This window comes from Castor canadensis, chromosome 5 (assembly GCF_047511655.1).
Source record: "Castor canadensis chromosome 5, mCasCan1.hap1v2, whole genome shotgun sequence".
In the NCBI taxonomy this organism is placed as follows: domain Eukaryota; kingdom Metazoa; phylum Chordata; class Mammalia; order Rodentia; family Castoridae; genus Castor; species Castor canadensis.
In genome coordinates this window covers 136,715,101-136,736,654 of record NC_133390.1, presented here as the reverse complement: position 1 = coordinate 136,736,654, position 21,554 = coordinate 136,715,101, and the positions used below count along the sequence as shown (strand labels likewise).

The 21,554-nt window shown below is 38.3% G+C and overlaps 1 protein-coding gene across 5 annotated transcripts in view; it reads right to left on the bottom strand.

The window, feature by feature from the left end:
* Nucleotides 1–21,554, bottom strand: part of Ralgapa2 (Ral GTPase activating protein catalytic subunit alpha 2) — a 308,776-nt gene that overhangs the window by 286,413 nt on the left and 809 nt on the right. Inside the window, exon 1 of one of the 5 annotated variants that reach the window (XM_074074232.1) lies at nucleotides 8,183–9,466. The exons of the other annotated variants lie outside the window; for them this stretch is intronic. Coding sequence (XP_073930333.1) covers nucleotides 8,183–8,270 — 88 coding nt within the window. The 5' untranslated portion in view covers nucleotides 8,271–9,466. Of the gene's footprint in view, nucleotides 1–8,182; nucleotides 9,467–21,554 lie in introns of those variants that run through there. 5 annotated transcript variants of the gene reach the window in all.

Here is a 21,554-nt window from a genome sequence, read left to right as displayed (position 1 = left end):
ATGACACAGAAAGGTTACTGGGAGATCAACAAGCTATCCCTCGACTTGGTCCCTCTAAGATACACAAAGTATCAGCAACCTGAACAAACAGAAGCCTCAAGAACTTTGGAGAGCCTTCATATAGAGATGCTCTTGTAAAGCAAGAAGTCCAAACAGAAGCTACCTTTTTCCCTAGCCATCCAGTATTTTCTGCACATAAGGCGTAGATGGTGCTAAGCTTAAAGCAATCATTGGCAGGACAAAGCAATCCAATACACAGTGAAGCTAGAAGGGTAACACTGGTAACATGCTCAGTTTATCTACATCTGATAAACTCCTCCTTGTTCTGAGAGTCTTCACATGGTTACCCTCTATAGCATTCAAGACTAGTTGAAATTACCCCTCTTATTTATTTCCCCTATTGTTTGTTAGAATGTAAACTGCATGAGGGTGGGGAGTACCATGTGCTTTGTTCACTGATGCTTGATACATAAAAGGCTCTCAACACCTATTTGTTAAATGAATAAAGAATATCGAATGTTTTATATCTCTAACTCAAAATCTAGAGTCACTTCTCGTTAGTCTGGTTTTTTTTCAAAGATTCATCAAAATAAAATGTGCAGGTCTTGGGAAAGGCAACCAGGGCACTGGAATTTAGCATGCTGCACAAAAGAAGCACAAGAGACTATCAAAAGCCTAATTTTTAGTAAGGGTAACTTGAAGGAGCAAAGAGATATAAAGGAAGACTTTGCTCAGAAAAACATACTACAGCCACAAACTTCCTTTAGACAGACTTTCTTGATCCATTCATTCAAACTCTTATGGAACCCCTACCGATGCCAGTTAGTGCTGTGTTTAGTGCTAAGAAATTCAAAGAGAATACTACTCAAGGTGATAAAGGTTGTACAGGTGAACAAACCATCAACAACAGCAAGGGCAACAGAGTTGAAGTTGAAGCTCATATTGGGCACAAGTCAGAGAATGGATAACATCATACAAGGAGCGTGGGAATATTAAAATGCCATACATTTATGATTTGATTTGTGCTTAAAAAGACACTTTCATGAATATATGCTATTCCACTCTCACCACAGCCCCATAAAGTAGAACAGGGCAGGTGCATCCAGAGAAAGAAACCTCAGGATCCTGGATCTTATGTGACCTGCTCAAGGTAACACAGCCAGTCAGGACATGGGCACCACTCCTGCCTGGGACTTCTGACTCCAAACCATAGCAGTACAAAGGTTTCAGAGGCAAATGGGACAAATCAAAACTAAAAGTCAGGTCAAGAGTTCAGAAGCTATAAGAAAAGGGTATTAGGAGGGTGAATATAGTGGAAATATGTACTCATGTATGAAAATGGAAAAATGAGACCTGTTGAAACTATTCTAAGAATGGAGGGAGGAGGGATAAAGGAGAATGATGGTGGCGATGAATTAACTAAGATATATTGTAAGCACTTTTGTAAATGCCACAATGTATCCCCAGCATAATATGATGATAATAATAATAATAATAATAATTTAACAACAAAAAAAGAATTTAGAAGAAGTAAATGACCCCCTTGGAGAAGGGCAGGAGAGGCACAGGAAAAGAAGCAGGAGGAAAAGTCCAAGGTAAGCAGCCAGAGGGAGTGAGCAACACAAAAGCAGCAGCTCATGCACCTTCTCACAGCCTCAGGGGCTCCTGAGAAAAAGAGTGAGGGGAGGACAAAGCCAGGCTACACAGCCAGATTGGAAACAACATTTGATCCTCAGTGTCTGACAAGGACTCTAGCATGTTGTCTTACTACTATCATAAAACTCAGTTTATTATGCCCAAATTAACTTTAGAGAAGTGAGTGGCAAGCCTTATAAAGCTTGTGGTCATTTCCAAATTTTTAAAGTAATCCTTAATTACTCATTCTCCTTCACCAACAGTCAGTAAACTGTATCTATCATTTTCCTATTATATCTCAAAGATAATCTATTTACCACACCAAAACTCACCCTTCTCTCACCCATTTGTCCACCTAAACATGTTGTTGGCAATTTTCCACACCTAGCTGAACAGCAACAGCAAAACCTTGGGAGAACACTATCTCAGCTCAAGTGCAAAAGCTTCAGAATCATGGACAAGTTAAACAGTTTCTCAATCTAGTCTGAAAAATGGGGTTAACCATGGTTCCTGTGCTGCTGGGCTGCTGTGACAATAAAATGAGCATATGCCAAGTTCTTATAAGATTGACTGTCAGTCAGCACTATATAAATGCTAGTTGCTTTTTATAATTACTTAGCTCCTGGCAAAGGCAAGGTAGTAGTAACCCAGTCTCACCTACCTATGAAGCCATAGAACCCAGTGACTCAGAAATTCATTTACTTAATGAGACTATCCCATATTAAATAGCACTTAATCCCAATACAACAGTAAACACTGCCAACAAACATATCATCAAAACCAGTGGGATTAACCCTTTCTTCTTCCACATACAATGCATTTGCACATTCCACACACAATTGCTTTTTCAATGGCAATTCTACTGCTTTTTAGAAATGGGGCACAACACAGCCTCATGAAAAATCTTCTTCCACAGACCCCCTAGACAGCACTAAATTGAGGAGAAAAGTCTTTATCCTACTCAGGAGCCCCAGCTGGATGCTATCAATAGGAAGAGGTCATGCTCAGCTCCTCCCTGGTAGGAAATAATCCCCATAACCCTATCCCTTCACCTATACTCCAGAGCTAAGACTATCTCAGTCCTTCACACACACACACACATATCTGGGTGTACATAAAATGGTATAAATTACTATTTTAATAAAATTTTCTACATAATGGCACTGAAGGCCTGATGACCAAAATCATAGTCTGGTGATAGGAAAAAAGGGATAAATAAAGAATTTAAGACAAACTTGACAACTTAATAAAACAGTCATTTAGATTTAGAAATAATAAGAGCAGAAAAAACAATGAAGTGTAATAAACTAGTCACACACAATTCAAAAAATGTCAAGAATGCACGTAATTAGTAATGCACCATTACTTACAGAGTAGTATGATTCTGATTTTACATTTAGTTACTTAGATCCATGCCCTTTTTCCCTCTTGTGGTGGTTTATAAAAAATGCCATGCATTATTCCTTCCCACCAACTATACCTTTGGATGGTACCTACCCACACTGATTCAGGACTGACTTCCTGACTTGCTTTGTCCAAAAAAAATGCTAGAAATGGCACAGTGTTGGCTGGGAGAGCCTGAGGTAGCTGTTGGTATAAAATGAAGAAAACTCAAGGAGCACAGCTGGACCCAAACAAACAGTATGGTACCAACCCCAAACAACCTGCAGTTAGAAGCAGAATCACCCCAGCCAGCACAGTAAGGGAGGAAAAGAGATGCTTGTTGCTGTCAGACTCATGGAAGAGGATGAAGCACAGGATAGTTTGTTATGAAACATTACTGTGGATACTGCAGAAGAAACTCAGCACAAAACAGCTTTACTGGCTTGAGGGCCAACAAGTCTGTTAAAGAGTGGCTCTCAAGTGTAACAGTTGTTCCTTTAAGGAAGGAAAGCAAGAAAAGTGATCCAAATAAGAAAGGCTGCCCATTGATAGAAACTTTCTGCCAACAGTGACCTGTGCTGGCCAGAGTGAGAAGAGGGCCTCCTTCTGACACAAGTCAGTAAACCTGAGAACATTCTGTGTGTGCAGTGTAGTGCTATAAAGTGCTAGTCATAAGTAAACACCAGGAAGTTATCTAGAAGAGGAGGCAATGAGGCCTCCCCAGACTCAAAAGGTATCAGTTACAAGACAGGAGGTGTCCAAGGGGTGGTTGTGATTCAATGATCAATCAACAGTTTTTATCATCATCATCATTACTATTAAAGAGAAATTTGTCTCTGAAAACACCTTTAGATAAACACTTTTAAAATGTATCCTATACTGCCTATATGCCAATTAAAAATCCTTGTGTAACTGGAAATACTAATTTATATAACAAAAAGCATATCAGATCAGAGACTTCAGCCCTAGAGGGATGAGGGTTTGAAAGTAAGATGTGGTCGAATGTGGTATGTGCAGCCCAGAGGGAAAAGGTTGGATTGGGAGGGACCAGGATGAGACACAGGGTCCCTTTAGCACCCTTAGGTAGGTCTGGTAATCCACCTGAGTCAATTCACAAGAGAGAACACTTTGCCTGGCTCTGCACACACTGGTCTCAGGGGCTCCTCCTACTTGTGTGTATCAGTTTTCCCCATCAGACTGTGAGCAGAGTATCAGGTCTCCACACACCCAAGGCATAGGCACTGAACAGATACACACTGAAAAACATAGTATCAAACCATGGACAATGATTAGTAGTGTAACACTGTGGGGGGAAGAAGAGGATGGAAAGAGAAAGAACAAGATAATACACATAAGCAACAGCAAGCACAGTCAACATGTTTACAAAAATATTAAAAATGGTTATCAGAGCCAGGCACCAGTGGCTCACACTTGCAATCCTAGCTACTCAGGAGGCAGAGATCGGAAGGATCACAGTTGGAAGCCAGTTGGGCAAACAGTTTGTGAGACTCTACCTCAAAAATTACCCAACTCAAAAAAGGGCTGGCAGAGTGGCTTTAGTAGTAAAGTGCCTGCCTACCAACTGTGAGGCCCTGAGTTTAAATCCCAGTATCACCAAAAAAAATGGTTATCAGGGGATTGCACAATTTTTTTATTGTTATACTGGGGATACATTTTAACGTTTACAAAATTCTTATAACATAATTGAATTCACTCCCACCATCATCTCCTTTATCCTCAGGATAAATGAGGAATCCCCCATTCCTGGAATAGTTTCAACAGGTCTCATTCTTCCATTTTCATACATGAGTACATAATATTTCCACTACATTCACTCTTCTGGACCCTTTCTTTAATCCTCCCCCATCTCACTGGTACCAGGACCTATTTTACCTTCCTGTTCTCCATTTTTGAAAAGAGACATCTTTATTTGTTTAAGATAGCCATACAGGGAGTTTCATTATGACATTTCCATGTATATATATTATAACCTAAATTGGTTCATCTCTTCTGTTTTTCTCCTTTCTACCTTAGTCCCCTTCTTATGGTGATGTCAACAGGTTTAATTCTATATTCATTCTTGTATAGAAAGTACATCAACCATTTTCACCTTCTTAACTTCCTTCTTTCACCCTCCCTCTCCTGTTAGTGACCTCACTAACTGACCTCATGACCTGATTTCATAATATGGCTTGTATTCATATTGTGTCTATCTCTCAACATGCAGCCGTTCTCTTTTTAAGCCTGGCTTACTTCACTTAACATGATGTCTTTCAATCGCATCCATTTACCTTCAAACCACATGGTTTTATTCCTCCTTATGACTGAATAAAACTCCATTTTGTGTGTGTGTATCACATTTTTTTTGTATCACATTTTCTTAATCCATTCATCAGTTGCAGGGCATCTGGGATGCTTCTATAGCTTGGTTATTGTGAACAGTGCTACAATAAGCACCAGTGTGGAAGTGTCTCTATTGTATCCTGACTTTCATTCTTTGGGTACAGCCTGAGGAATGGTATTGCTAGATCATACAGCAATTCTATTTTTAGTTTTCTGAGGAACTTCCATACTGTTTTTCATACTGGTTGTACTAATTTACATTCCCACCAACAGCGTATAAAGAATCCTTTCTCCCTGGATCATCACCAACATTTGTTGTTGTTTGTGTTCTTGATGTTAGCCATTCTAACAGGAGTGAGGTGGAATCTTAATGTGGTTTTGATTTATTTCCTTTATGGCCATGGATGCTGAGCGTTTCTTCATGTCTTTTTTTTGGCCAGGGATTGCAGAATTTTAAAAACTTTTTTATGCCTGTTATTTTTTGTTTATTCATATTATTCAAAAATTATTTCAAAAATTTATAATCATAAAAAAATTATTTTGGAGGGAGAAAAGTTCCAGAATGTTTTAGAAAGAGATTTTTTTTTTTTTTTTAGTCAGACTATCTACCATAAAAAGAGAAGAAAGTAACTCAGTAGTAACAACTCATAGTACCAGGTCATACTTTTCTTGAAACCTGTCTTACTTTCAATGTTGTAGGAAAGTCAAGACCCAAATAATACATAAAGTAGTATTTTTATCAATTCTAAAAAGCTCTAAAAGCAGCAATTTAAATTTCCTGTCCAACATCTTAATTACACTTCTTAATAGTGGCACATACACTGCACATAATGCCTTACAGTAATCTAATTATTCGGATCATCATGCACAGGAGATTTCTGTCTTTAGGAAACTATTTCTCTAGACATCATTCACTAAAAAGTAGAGAAAAATGAAAGAATTGGGCAGGAAGAAATTGTCTCTTTCCAGCTACTGAAGAGCAGAAATGTTCATAAAATAGTTCATAAAAACTGCTAAGTAGGAATGAGAAAATGTGTGACACTGTTGAACGCAAAAAGGTGATGAAATTTCCAATCACCGTAAGATTCATTTACAAGACCTGGTAAGACTTAGTCCACATGCATCAACTTCCCATTCTGCTTAAACTTGGCACTGACTGATTATCAAGTGCCAGAGTAGAATTCTCTTAATAGCACACTGTAAAAGTGTTAAAGAGATAGTCTAGGCTCAGAAATGATAGCTCTGGAAGACTATCATGAGATCCTCCTCCTATGTCTAATCTTCTAACACCATCTTATTTTGAATCACTACACTAGCAGAGACAGGATCTTTGGCATGAAGATGACAAAAACAAAACTGAGCCAAGTGCCTTGGAATATAGGAAAGGCCTTAATTGGGGTTTCAGCTCTAGAACAGAAGGGAGTTAGCACTGACCAAAGAGAAGACCAGGCAACTCTCCAAATGAAGGAAAGATGAGCTTTTATTCATTTTCTGAAGTGGGCTAATGGGTATCATCATCTTGCCTGAAGGACTTTAGGTGCTTAAACCACTGCAGCTGCTGAAACAGTGTGATGGTGAGACAGATGAGAACATACACCATGCTTTTCACAAGAAATGAGCTCAGGATCCAGGAGTTTATGTGCCCCTGTCCTCCTGTGATAGTCCCTATCTCAACCACAGCCACCTATATAAATAAAATATAAGGCTTACTTAGCAACAACAGTTTATAAAAATCATGTCTTTTCAACACTGAACCAAAGATCAAGGTTCCATTGGATCACTTCATTAAGAAACACATAAAATTCAGCAAAATTGGGATCCTAATTTAACTTGGAGTGGAATGGTGGCAATCTGCCTGTTGCAGTCATTTATCTAGATAAATTACTATTATTCTGACCCATCAACATTTCCTGTCCTCATTTTTCAGCCACTGGCAGTCATATCTCCATTTTTTTATCAACATCTATGGTACTCTCTAATGTGCCTGCTTTTGCCTATCACTAAAGTTGGAGGTAACAGCAGGCCCGTTTCTGTATTGTTTGTTACAAGCTCTGTCCACTATGCGGGCCGCAGCACATGGCAACTGCACAACTTTCCTATCCCACTGGCCACAGTGTTCCTACCCTGTCTTCTCATCACTGCTCCCTACACAGTGAAAAGGGACACAACCTATGTCCATTTCTTCCTCCACAGCTATGCCTGCCATAGTGTCAATGACCACCACTTTTCCAACACCACTTCCTTCTTTCTCTTTTCTCTTTTCTGTCTCCAGTCACTGCTCAGTTTGGGGTCAAAGGATCCAAGCTTTTATAAAATAAGCCAAAGAAAGTTTTCTACATAAAGAAAGCTCATAATCAGAAAACCAGTCTTTGATAGGCTGAGCAATCAAGTCTGTTCTCCACACAGAAATCCAGTGATTCCTTCAGACATAAAGGTCAGTCCAAAAGGTCACCTTGGGTCACTCCCTTGTTCTTCACTACCCTAAGGCTCCCCACCTTATCTTACTTAGAATAAGATATACCCTACTTAGCCTTATCCTTAACTCCCCTCTTTGACCCCTGTTCCTCTTCCCTTCTCTCCCTTCTCTAACTCTATTATTGACTTTGGTGAGATTGCAAGCCTACTTTTGACTCAGAGCCTTTTCATTTACTATTCCCTCTGCTTGGAATACTATTCCAAAAATAATCACAAAGCTGCTCTCTCACTTAATTCAGGCTTTAGTCCAAACTCCTCTTCTTCAGAAAAGCCTCTATTGACCCTAGTATTTAGATAAGAACACACATATACATCTTGTCAAGCTTTATTTTTCTATCGTCAATACCTGAAATTGCATTATGAATGTTATTTGCTTGTTGTCCATCTACCTTAATAGAATGAGAGTTCCATGAGGGATGGAGCTTCATTTGCATGGCACTCAAAACTGTTTGTGGAATAAAAAACAATGGTTATAGTCCAACCTACACAGACATAAAAAGTGATTAATCAATGCTTTAACTATTCCCTTAAATTAGTAAATAATCCTCAAATATAATTGCCATAGTCTTAACTAGAATTTAACTTTTTTTTTTTTTTTTTGGCACTACTGGGGCTGGAACTCAGGGCTTCACACTTGCAAGGCAGTCACTGTACCACTTGAGCCACACCTACAGCCCTTAACTAGAATTTATAGAAAAGTCATCTATGGATTTCTCAATGATCTAGTATTATTAGCACAAGACAATGAACTTCATTTTATAGTTCAGGACACAGGCAGAGATATTATCAGTGATGTTTTGTGTAGGAATGTACCAAAATGCCTTCCCAGAACTCCTTTGTCAGAAACATAGGAGCCAGAGTGCAATTTCTCCTCTAGAAACAGGACAAGTGATTTCAACTGATCCAGTGACTGGCCTGGGAATTGGCCATGACCCAATTAGGGCCAATCAGAAAGGTTCTTGGGCACTGGGTTGGGTCCTAGAGAGGCACCACACTCTTCCCCTGACTCAATAGCTGCAGAGATGTGTCAGACTGGCAAAGCCAGAGAAGATCTCTCCTATACCTGGTAGAGTCAGCCTGAGAATGAAATAGAGACACAGAAAACAAAATAAGCCAACTCACTACCAAGAGTGAAAAGGAGTATTTTCCACCAATTGGGGAGGTGAGAAAAAGAGAGTGGACATGAGAGTGGTGAATGCCCTAAATATCATTTATAATCCTATGGACAGCTCTATCCAATGCCAAATGTGCCTCAGATTGCTTAGTTCAATTTGCTACTAACCCCCTTCTTTTGCTGAATTATTTTAAGTTGGTTTTCTGCAACCAAGAGTCCTATCCTTCTGGTGGAGCAGAATGAAGACAATCAAAACAAAGTCCCGCCTGGTTAAACACACAGGAAGTTGTAGGGTGAATGTTTGTTACAGTGTTTTCTGTTGAGTGACAAAAAGGTTTTGGGGCTATAGGTGGTAGTTGTGCAACAATGACACTGTACTAAGTGCTACTGAATTGCTCGTAATTCAATATATATAAGGTTGTAATATAAAAATGGTTAATTTTATGCTATATGAATTTCACTTCAACAAAAAATTTAAACATACAAACAATGTTGCAATGCATTTCTTAACAGAATAGTATTTGAATACATACATTATAATTTCTTAGAAGAGGAAACTGTCTCAAATGATATACAGTATACCCATGGTATCCACAGGTACATGATTACAAGGGAGAATGCCACTGAGGAAAAACTGAACATGCTAAGGATGCATAGAGTTCAGTACTCTAAAATTACTCAAACTTACCTATTCCATACGTACAGTAGGTCTGAGCCTCCATAACTTGAAACCTCATGGAGTATTAATTTATTGTACGAATTAATACTGCTCACCAAAAATAGATCTTATTTCATGCTCTTTAATCTTGAATACTGCAGATACCTGATTCATTTTTCCCATAATGCCATCCAACTTTTACTAAAGTCATGCCACATTTCGTCAAGTCTAAAATTTTCACTTTGTTACTTAAATTAAGCACATTAACTTCGACATTGCTTTTGGGTACCATTTGCTTTCTGGGAGGCATTTGTTCACAGAATTAAGGGCAGGGAAACACTCAGCAGATCACACAATTTTAACACAACTGATCATAATGAAGACTGACTAAGAGCTTCTCCACATCAATTCAGCTTCATAATGCCCATAAGGAACACTTGGTCAAAACCATGTATAATAAATCCTATGAATAAGGTGAGCTTACTATATACATTTTAAAGATTACTGATATATATATATAAACAAATTATCTTCCAGAAAAGACTGCAACAAATTACTGTCCTATCAAATGTGTATGAGAGAGCTCACACAGTACACTACCATCAGGGAATAAAAGCAACAGCAACGCTGGCAATATAATGAATACATCTCATTCTTTAAGTTTATGTATCTTAGATTATTAGTGAAAAGTGACATTTAAAACATTCTTATGGGTCTTATCATTTCTCCATCTGTGACTTATGTATACATATATTTTGAACATTACATAACTTTTCTTGTTAATATGTAAGATATTTTTAAACATTAAGGATATAACTATTTCTCCTCTTATAAGTTTGTGAATATTTTCCAATTCATTGTTTACTATTTTTCAATTAAAGGTGATGGGTCTATTTGTACATATATTTATTTTAGGAGGAGAAGAAAGAAATGGGAATATTCTTTCTCAAATAAATATTTGCAATATGATACAGGCACACACACACACAAAGAGAGAGAGAAAGAGAGAGAGAGAAAGATATGGGGACATTTTACCTCCGCTCCATAGTTTAATATAAATTCAACTATATAAAGCTTATCTGGCCCAAATATATCCTTATCTTGTCAGATATAGAGTTCATGAATTGGAGCAAAATTCATGAACCAAAATATAAGCAGATAAAATAAAACTCATGCTAATTCCCCAAATAACTTGTAAAGAGGCAAAGTGTTTTCAGTTCTCTCTTCCATGCAGTTTTAAAAATACCATCAAGGGGTCTGGAGGTATGGATTAAGCAGTAAAGTATCTGCCTACATGCGTGGAGCCCTGAGTTAAAACCCCAGCACCACCAAATATACAACTAATAATACTATCTAGGATTTCACTGAAAAAAAAAAATCTCACTAGCTATACAAGGTTCTTTTGGGAGATTTGGTTTATATAAATTTAAATTTTTACAATAATGCCTCTCCAATTTTATTTCCATGAAATGCTATCTGGAGTGGTTGCCTAAGAATCACACAAGCCAATGCAAAGCCTTTGGCATTGCTGCCTCTTTCCCCTACCCCTGGTCCTGGTTTACCAACACCAACTTCCTATCCCTTTTGTCCACAAAAATTGTCCTTTCTTACATCTATTTCCCTTGTATCCTGAAGGGTTAGTATGGTGATAAATTTATGCACATAAGGGAGGTTAGAGAGCTCTTTCAGAAAAGACCACCTCCCTTAATTTATGGTCTTAAATTGTTAATGTTGGGAACATCTGACTGGTAAAAAATAATCTTGACAGCAGAAAGGCACTCAGGAGTTTTTTAAAACATTCACACGAGTGGCCAGCTACTCACCAAGTCTTAAATCCAGTATTTTGGAATCATGGTTCTGGTTTTTCTTTTTTAGTACTTATTCAAGACCTAGATTACTAGCTCTGGCATCCCTAATATTGTGCACATTTCCAGGCACATAGTTGGTGTTGGATATATAACACCAGTCTTGGGTTCAAATCCTGACTCTAACACTTACTAGTTATATAACTTTGGAAAAGTTCTTTAAATTTTTGCTTATTTTTATTTTGTGGTGGGGATTGAATCCAGGGTCTTGCTCGAATTTGACCTCAGGGCCTTGCACTTGCGAGGTAAGTATTCTACCACTTGAGCCACATTCTCCAATCCTGGACAAGGTTCTTATCCTCTCTTTATTTCACTTGCAAAATGGGGGCAATGATATTCCCTATCTCAATTGGGAGCATTAAACAAGTTAACAAAAGTTAACAATGCTCAGAACGTGAATAGTGCTGAATAAGCATTCATTATTACTATTCTAAATAAGGAAGTATCTTACTAAGAGGAATAAAAATGAGCAAGAGGCTCTCCATGTTTTCTACATACTTGTCATTTATTGGGGACAATCAGGCAGAACAAAAATAAGTTTAATAAATGTCAAATGAGAGTTACAAAATGTGTAAGAATTGTGAAGAAAAACAATTTCAAGACAAGAAGATGAAGTTTATATGGAAATGTAAAGTGCTTATACCATGTCCTAGAAAAATTTTAGCTAGCAGAGTAGAAAATACCTTGTGAGAAAAGGGAAGATGTCTTAAGTCTGAGTTCTCTGAGAAGTAGATACCAAGACAGAATTAAACATGCAAGAGATTTATTGGAGAAATTACCCGAGAAAGACAAAAGGGAAAGAGATGGTAAAGGCAGGGAGAGGCTTTGGATAACCCAGGTCTCACCTCTGGAAAGGAAAGGAAGGAGGATTGAGCATGAAGAGTCTCAAACTTCAACACAGTTCTGAGAAGGTCTTGGCTAGACTAACATCCTTAAGCCAAAGTTGCTTTTCAGAGGCATCTGGATTTCACAGAAATAAGCAGCATTAATATTCACTGTGCTCAATAATGAACTGGGACCAGCCTATGGGTAGCTCAGTTTTGACTCGAAATTGGTGGATCCAGAGGGCAGCAGCCAGGCTGTCAACTAATCATGCTGCACAAAGCATAAGCAGTAATGCATTCCCACAGCTCCTACAGTGAGACACAAGCAATGTCACTAGTACCTTGTGTGTAGTCGAAAGCGTGGTTGCAGTTCAGTGAATACATGCTATCACTTAAAATCAAATGTAAGATATTATCAATGGGCTCCTTAACTTCATCAAAAGGGAGTTCAAAAACTAAATCACAACTGTAATAGCAAAATCAAAATGCATGTTTACTGCTTGAGATTACAAGCACTTTTTTTTTTGCAGTGTATGAGGTTTGAACTCAGTGCTTCGCATTAGCTTAGCAGTTGACCTACCACTTGATGCACACCTCCAAGTACCTACAAGTACTTTGAAAACAGTGTGCAGTATCTTTCAGATTTTGTTTCACTTTCTACAACAATATTAAAGACATAAGGAAATTATAAAAACATCTCTTTTCTAAAACTACAACCCTGAACTGAGAATTCAGAAATAACTCAGAATCTATAAAGTAAATCCTTTAAAAGATGTAATTTCTGTAAGTTCCTCTTTTTAACTCTTTTAATTTCAGCAAATTCTTAATTGCTGGGTTTTGCTAGTAGATTCTACATCCCCTTGCCTGAAAAAAGCTATTTGAACTGACAAATCCAGAAGACTGTAACTAAGTAAAACTAACTTGTACCACAGACTACCAAAATTCATCTACAAATATTTAACACATTCCTTTTATGATTAATAACAACTGATTGCTTAAGTAGTACTTTACCAGACTGAGAATATGAGACGACATTGCACACCACAAGTGTAAAGTGCTAAATGAACATAAGCTATTAATATCATGGAGTTATGTCTTACTGGGTTAAGACATACGACAGGCATAATGGAGGAAAATCAAAATGACCCTTAAACACCAGAGTCATAGCCTGCAGGGATATATATATTCCCACAGTAAGAGGCCTGTAAAGGAAGACCTCAGAGTGCACAATGGAATCCCATCTCATGCTCACCCTGGGACACATGGGCACTGAATGGAAAGTTAGGAGACGTGACATCTGCTGCACTTAAACTAGACTCATTCTATACAGATTTTCCCCTGCTCTGGCTACATGCATTTATAAGACCACTCCTAGAAAGAAAAGAAAAAATCTTTCAGGTTACAGTATTCCCTTTCTTTTAAATGGATACATGGCACAGAAGAGGGAACAAGACATACCAAGTTCTATCACCCTGACGGCAAGAAAACTGGCTTAGCAGATGACATTGCCTCTTACCTTCACAGAGAGAACAGAGCCATGGCAGGAGCGCTCCCTCCATGTTTTTATCATCCAGTACCTTATTCTTGCTTTTTTCAAGAGGCCTCAGAGGAAGAGGTCAGGCCTGCTCTGTCTCCCACTCTTGAAACCACTAAAGATCATCCATTATTATCCCCTCTCTGTATTGTTTCTTCAGTTTTGCTCTTTTTATTAGCTCCTTCTCCCCTACATAAACTCAAACTCCCCCCAGTTCTTAAAAATATAAAAATCCTATCTACACACACACACACACACACACACTTGATCTGGAGTCTCACTCTTCCTGGCACATCAATTGGTACTTCCTCAGTTGCAAGACCCAGACACACGACTTAGGCTGGCTAAAGCAAAAGCGGATGTTACAAGTTCCTACAACTGGGCAGCTCAGGTTGGAACTGGTATACACAATGCTGAAACCCTTGGCTCACACAAAGTTCATGGCTTCCCCTCACTTTCCATCTCTCCACTATGCTTCTGAGTGTGGGATTCAATTTGAGGTAAGTGTTCTCTACACAGTGGAAAGATGATCACTAGGCTACGTCCTCACAGCTTACAATCCAAAAGGATGAGAACTCTCTCTCTCTCCCAGCATTTAACTGGAACTCTGAGACCTTTCACCAATGGAGGACATCTGACTGATTCCACCTCTGCTTAAAATCTTCACTGGATTCTCACCATCTATCTACCTACACCACAGGATAAAAGCCACTGTACACTTAACCCCACCGGTGTCTCGCGAAATTACCTTTGCATAAGCCTCTCTCTCTGCAGTGTCCTTATTCCCCTTGTCTACCTCTTAAAATCCCTTATCCATTATTCAGATTCTACCTCAGCCCCGACCTTCCTTGGGAGCACTGGCAGACACCTCCAGGAGACCTTGCTGCTGCTGTTGCTCCTCCTCCCCACAGTGAATACCTGTACAGTTCCATACTACTCTCCTATGCAGCTTAAACCCTCTGACAGGCTTTATTGTTTACACATCTGTTTCTCCTACTAAATCCAAAGCCTCAGGCTTGTGTTTTATTAATCTTTGAATACACAACAGACATACACACAAATGTAAACATATACTCACACTGAACAAAAAAAAAGTTTATGAACTGAATTTTTTTTAAATCCAACTACAAGGTAGTTTACTAGCTACATACTATTCTTAATTTTACAGTACAATAATTTTATTCTTAAATTTTAAAGTTTAAATGGAATCAGTTGCTACTTTGAAAGTCAACTTTGTTTAAAATACATAATGCTCTACAATTTTATCTGATTCTCAGTTTGGAGATCAAAGATTTGTACTACAAACACCTTGTAAAAGAATTTATGCTTCTCCAAAAACAAAATAAAAATCAGAAATATATATTACAAAATATCCTGGACCTACTAATTATCTCCATTCCTAGAATAAAAGGTGGAAGGGAATCATTTCCAGCAATTGCAAACAAAACATCCAAGCTCAGACATTTATCCTAGGTTCACCTTTTTCAGGTCTAGACAAACCTCAAGCCCTAGAAGCAGGATTGTCTATTTGTGTGACATATATGTATCTAAAATTGTCTTACATTCCAAAGTTATGGGTATAAACAGTATCTGGTGAAAATTAACAATGGGAACATTATGGTAAAATCACTTTGCTTCAAACAAGATCAGTTAGGAGTGATCATATGAGGACTGCATGAAGAACCCAAAATTATACCTCACAGCTTTGTTCTGGTTGTAGCATGTCCACATGGCATTAATGTCTATACAGACATACCACTTGCTAGATCTGCCATGGACACAGAGAGGCCAATGAACACTAAAGTACAGAAGGAATCTTTTTATCTTCTGCCAGGCTCACATGAAATGCAATCTCCCCAAGACTTCCTGGAAGAGTACAGACAGACAGAACAGGAAGACAGCTACAAAAGTCACAGCAACATTTTTGGGACACATGCAAAGCTGAGAAGGTTTTATTTATATGTTTAACATCCATTCTGATGGGTAAATATGCTTTCTGTTGTGTAAATATCCTTTTTAATCAGATAATTAGCAGAAACACTACATTGGCATGATAAACATATGGAGCCCAGCTCTGCCACTTAGAGGCTGGGAGCTGGTAGACAAATAGTTAAACTTACTGTGCCTCAGTTCTCTTCTGTAGGTTGGAGGTAAGAACACTACCTTCATCACAGATGATATCATGATAATAAATAACCATATCATAGCTGTCTATCCTTTCATTAAGCTCCAGACCCCATGTACCACAACCTCCCTTCCAGACATTCCATTTGGATCCTGCCTTTTCTCAACTCAACATGCAGAATATTAAACTTATCCCAACTTCTCTAGCCCTGTCCAGAACACTCCCATTATTCCAAATACCCACCACTCACCAATTATCAAATTACAAAAAAGTAGTTTTTGCTAGTCAGACTATAGTGAAAATGGTAGTCTCGACATTTTCTGCTAGCAGGACCAATGCAGCAATGCTTAGGAAAGCAGCATAAATCAAATCATAAACAGGCTGAAACCCAGTAAATTTTTTTCTTTTTTGTGGTACTGGAGTTTGAACTCAGGGCCTCATGCTTGCTAGGCAGTCACTCTACCACTCCAACCACTCTGCCAGCAAGCCCAGTAATTTGGCCACAGTATAAACTATTCCATGAAAAATTTTTAAAAAGCTACAAAATATAGAAAAATCTTCTTCCCAAGATGATTATGGAGTTGTTATTTGTATCAGAGGAAGAAAAGAAGAAGGGAAGGGAGGCAGAAGAGAAGGGAAAGAAAAGGAAAAAAAGAAAAAGAAGAAAAGAAAAGCCAGGCATGATATAGCATGTCTGCAATCCCAAAACTCAGGAGTGACGGAAGGAGGATCAAGAGTTGGAGGCCAGCCTGTGCATATAGCAAGAACCTGTCTCAAAAGAAGGGAAATAAGACAAACACACACAAAAAAGGTATTCATCCAGGAAATGGTAAGCTGACTTCCGGTGCATAGTGCTGACAAATATTTGGAGTTAAAAACAAAAGGAACAAAACATGAAAACTGCCAGTAATAAAATAAATTTAAAGGGGAACATTTAAAAGTATAAGTGAACTTGTCCCTATTAAAGCAATAGCTGCACAAGAGGAAATAAATCAAAATATTATATTTTGCTCTGTCAGTATATAGAGTATTTGTGAGAAACTGTTTTCTCTCTGATTCCAAATCTGAGCTCCAAACCCTGGCCACTGATTGGTCATAGCCTCTGATTTCAGATCTCTTCTTCACATTAATCACTTACTCCTGGATCTATTTCGGCAACTAGTTCTGCTACTCTGTCTCTATAATCCTACCCCTCCTCTCCATTCACTGAGAATGTTTTCTTTCAGGCAATCCACCATCTGTCTGCTCCATTACTGCTACAATCCCCTCAGTGGACCCCCTCTACCTTCAGTTAAGCCCATCTAATCCATCCTTCCTGGTCCTGCTGGCAGAGAGGAAGTTCTCAAGTCTTATCCACTGACATGCTAAAAACTTTCCACACAGGCTCTCTCATCTTCAGAATAGGTGCTGAGCTACCAACTCAGGTAAACAAAGGCCTCTCTAATCTGGCCCCAGCTGCCTCAGTTTCTGTTTGTCAGGTTACAACCCCTCTCCTCCCCATCTTCCTCCTCTACCATACTGCAGGATACTATTAGTGTCTACAGGGTAAGAGTCCTCAGTGCCCAATGCTACCCTTCACCACTCCACTACTGGATGCAGATAAGAGTCAGGCTGGTTTCTTCATTCTCCTACATCATTGTCATATGTATTTCCACTACCAGTTCACCCATCTTCTCTTGCTTGGAATTGCCCTCCCCTTCACTTTCTCAAATTATGATCCTATTCTACTAGCCACATCTGGCTACCAAGTACTTGAAGTGTGGCTAGTAAGAATGAATATGTGCTCAAGGTATACAATACACACTGGATTTCAAAAAAAATGTAAAAATATTAATATTTAATATTGATTACCTATTGATATAAATATTATACATGAGGTTAAATAAAATATATTATTAAAATTAATCTCCAGACCAGATGCAGTAGCTCATGCCTGTAATCCTAGCTACTTGGGAGGCAGATATCAGGAAAGAACTGCAGTTGGAGGCCAGCTTGGGGCAAAAAGTTAGTGATATCCCATATTAACCAATAAAACTGGACATGGAGGTGCACACCTGTAATCCCAGCTACTTGAGAGGTATAAATAGGAGGATCATGTTCCAGACCAGCATGGGCAAAAATGTGAGACCTTTCAAAAAATAAATAAAGCAAAAAGTTCTGAGGATGTGACTCAAGTGGTAGAGTGGCTGTCAATTAAGTGTGAGGACCTGAGTTCAAACTCCAGTACCACATACAAAAAAAAAAATCACCTGTTTTCCATTTTAAATGTGGTTACTAGAAAATTTTAAATTACAAATGTGACTCACATTACTTTTGTTTATTTGGGGGTTTTTTGTTTTGGTTTTTGGTTTTTTTGGTTTTTTAAGACAAAGGTTTGCTATGTAGCTCAGGCTGGCCTGGAACTAGCTACATAGAACAGATGGGTCCTGAACTTGCTATTCTCCTCCCTCAGTCTCCTGAGTGCTGAGATCACAGCATCTGCCAATATGCCCTACTCATATTACATTTCTATTGGACAAAATTAGTCTAACCATTCTTCAGACTCAAACATGAATTAAACCTCCTTCAAGATACCTCTATTTTATGTCGTTCTTAATGATCTTTTTTGCCCTCTGAAATCCTATAATGACTCCATTATGATCAACGATCTATTTTTATAAAATACCATATGTTTACTATTGTTTTACAATGACTCTTCATGCCATATCAATGTCTTTTCTTTACCCTAATTTGAGACTCATAGTAGGCACCCAACTTTCAATTAGGTACAGAATCCTGGCTGGAGCAATATGGAAATACACAGGATGTTTTTAGCTTTTTTTTGTTTTCATTACTCATCTACTTTCCCAATGATGATTTCAACAGTGTAAGGAGAACTGGAAGTCAGCTCTCCATTGTTTGTCTAATTAATACACATAAACCAATTTAGTACATAGCTTGGCACTTTGTAAAGCCTGCTTTGCTTCACTATTCCTTTGTAAAATGAAGTTAGTAATACGAGGCCAATCTAAAATATACAGTCAGGCCAAAGTATCTAAGCAAGTTTGAAGTCATTATCACGATACTATGAAATATTCTACTCTTCACAGCTAATTGTTTCTCAGTCAGTTGTCTGAAATACAGGTTACCTTTTATGAGGAGAAAATAAATCCACTGTCATAATCAAAAATAAGAAAAAGCAAAGAAACCACCTCACAAAATACTTGTCCTATCCTACTAATGATGGAAAAAAGGTATTCAAGAGGAAACTGAAGTCATTTACACATCATACTCACAATAACTGTTACCATACCCATTTAACAGAATAAAGAAACTGAGGTTTCAGGACAGGCTAAGTAACTAGCCCATGTTATGTAGGTGCAAGTGGCAAGGACAGGCTGCAAACCCAGGTCAGAGTTAACATCCTTATATGTGAAAAAATAACATCTTTATTCTGACTTGAAGATAAAATATGTGAAAAGGATTACATAAATATATACATAAAATATATGGTAATTAATATTGATTTTCTTCAGGTTCCTTGATATTGACTGAATTCCTGTCTTTCAATTCAAGAGCCCTTTGTTTTCTCAGTAAACTTATTTTTAAATAAGTAGTGACCAAATAGGATATAGATGTGGTAGGAACCAGTGCATTCCTGTACTACTTTAAAGTCTCCAAATCAAGCCAGGCACTGGTGGCTCACATCTTTAATCCTAGTTACTTGGAAGGCTGAGATGACCAGCCTGGAAAAAATAGTTTACCGAACCCTATCTCCAAAATAACCAGAGCCTGATGAACTAGAAGCGTGACTCAAGTGGTAGAGCACCTGCTTTGTAAGCATGAAGTCCTGAGTTCAAACTCCAGTTGCAAAGCAAAAGTTTACATTAAATCTTATGACTAGAACTCCTCCGACAAATTTTACAAAAATCTAGTCCCTACAGATAAAGATCACAGTAATAAACAAAGGAATCTTGTGGATGATGCAGTCCACAAAATGCATCATCATCAACAACAAATATACCCAAGGAAATATCAAAGAACTTCCCCATGTTACAAAAACTGAAGTCATAATGAGTTCAATGGAATGATAAAAGAATAGTTCCTTAAAACAAGACACACACCTTAGAGCAAACCATAATTGCACAGACTTGAAAAGTATCTACTTTCTTAGAATGGTAGCAATGGACTGTATACCTCTAAGAAACTAGTCTGATCTAGTTTTAATTGATTCTGTCTTTATAAAATGTAGCCAACTTAATCTTGTAGACTTGGACAGGAATAAAGGTTTAAATTCTCTAGCACAGAAAAAGTTCCAAAGTATCAAATGTTTTAAAATACTGTTCAGTTCTCCTTTATCAAAAATGTCCCTGCAGTAGGTGTTAATCAGTCACTACTAAAACCCGGCACAAAGCAACCTGTGTGCGTGTGGTATTTACTACAGGAAGTAGAAAGTTCAATTTACCAAGAACACCACACTTTGCTTTCAAAAGTCTTCAAACTAATCCCTGTAACAGTAACTGATTTACATTTCATTCCATACTGAACAAGTAAGTGTAATCTCCAGGAATCTGAGATAGTGAATAACTTCATTTAGGTATTGGGTTTTTTCTTTTTTCTGTTTGTTTTGGATTTTTTTTGGGGGGGAAGGGGTATTTATTGATTGGTTGGTTTGGTGCTTTTCCAACTCACAGGCAGTTCAGAGAGAAAGAGAAAAAAAATGGATTAACTTTTAGACAGGTATTTATTTTAAATTCTACATATAAAATGAATTCTTTTATACCACATTTTCTCAAGTGACAGACTAGGTGATCTGGGTTCATTTTAACGCTAAAGACATTTACAGGAAACATAAGGCACCTTTTGCTTGTCCCCCAAATATAAAGGTGTTTTCATACTGAACACGAATTAAGACTAAAGATAATTAAGAAAGAGTGAGTGAAGAAGGAAAGAAGGAGAGGAGAAGAAATAGGAGGGGAGAGAAGGGGAAGAGGGGAAAGGAAAGAGGGAAGGCAAAAGAAAAACCAGCCAGCAACAGGTCACAAGCGGCAGGTGATAGGAACCCTTGTGGACACTTCACACCCAGAGGAGCGAACTTCCAGCGTCACCACAGATCAATAATTCTAGGCCCACCTGTGCTCCAAAGAGCCTCCTCCCAGCAAGCCATAAAAACGAAAGACAACATGGAACCATGGTAGTCATCCTGGTAATAAAGGAGAAACAGCTTCCCCGAACCCAAGAAAACACCCCTCCCTCCAAGCAGAAAGGGGAGCCCCCTTCTCACCAAGGACACAATAAACTGAAAAAGTCGGGCCCAAACAAACATTAGATTTTAAAGGAGAACATGGAAAGAGAGCTGACAGAGAAATTTGTGCCGGGGGTCACGTGAAATTAAAGTCTATTTGAGGGGCTCGGACACAAAAGGAAAAATTAAATTTAAACCAGGGAAAGAGTGAAAGTGATGACAGTTCGACTTAAGGCCGTGCTGGGACCACTTTGAGGGCTTCAGTCCACCTAAGATATCAGGCTCAAAAATGAAAATATGAGAGGGGGGAGATGACAGTTTTGTGTGCGTGCGTGCGTGTGTGTGTGTGTGTGTGTGTGTGAGAGAGAGAGAGA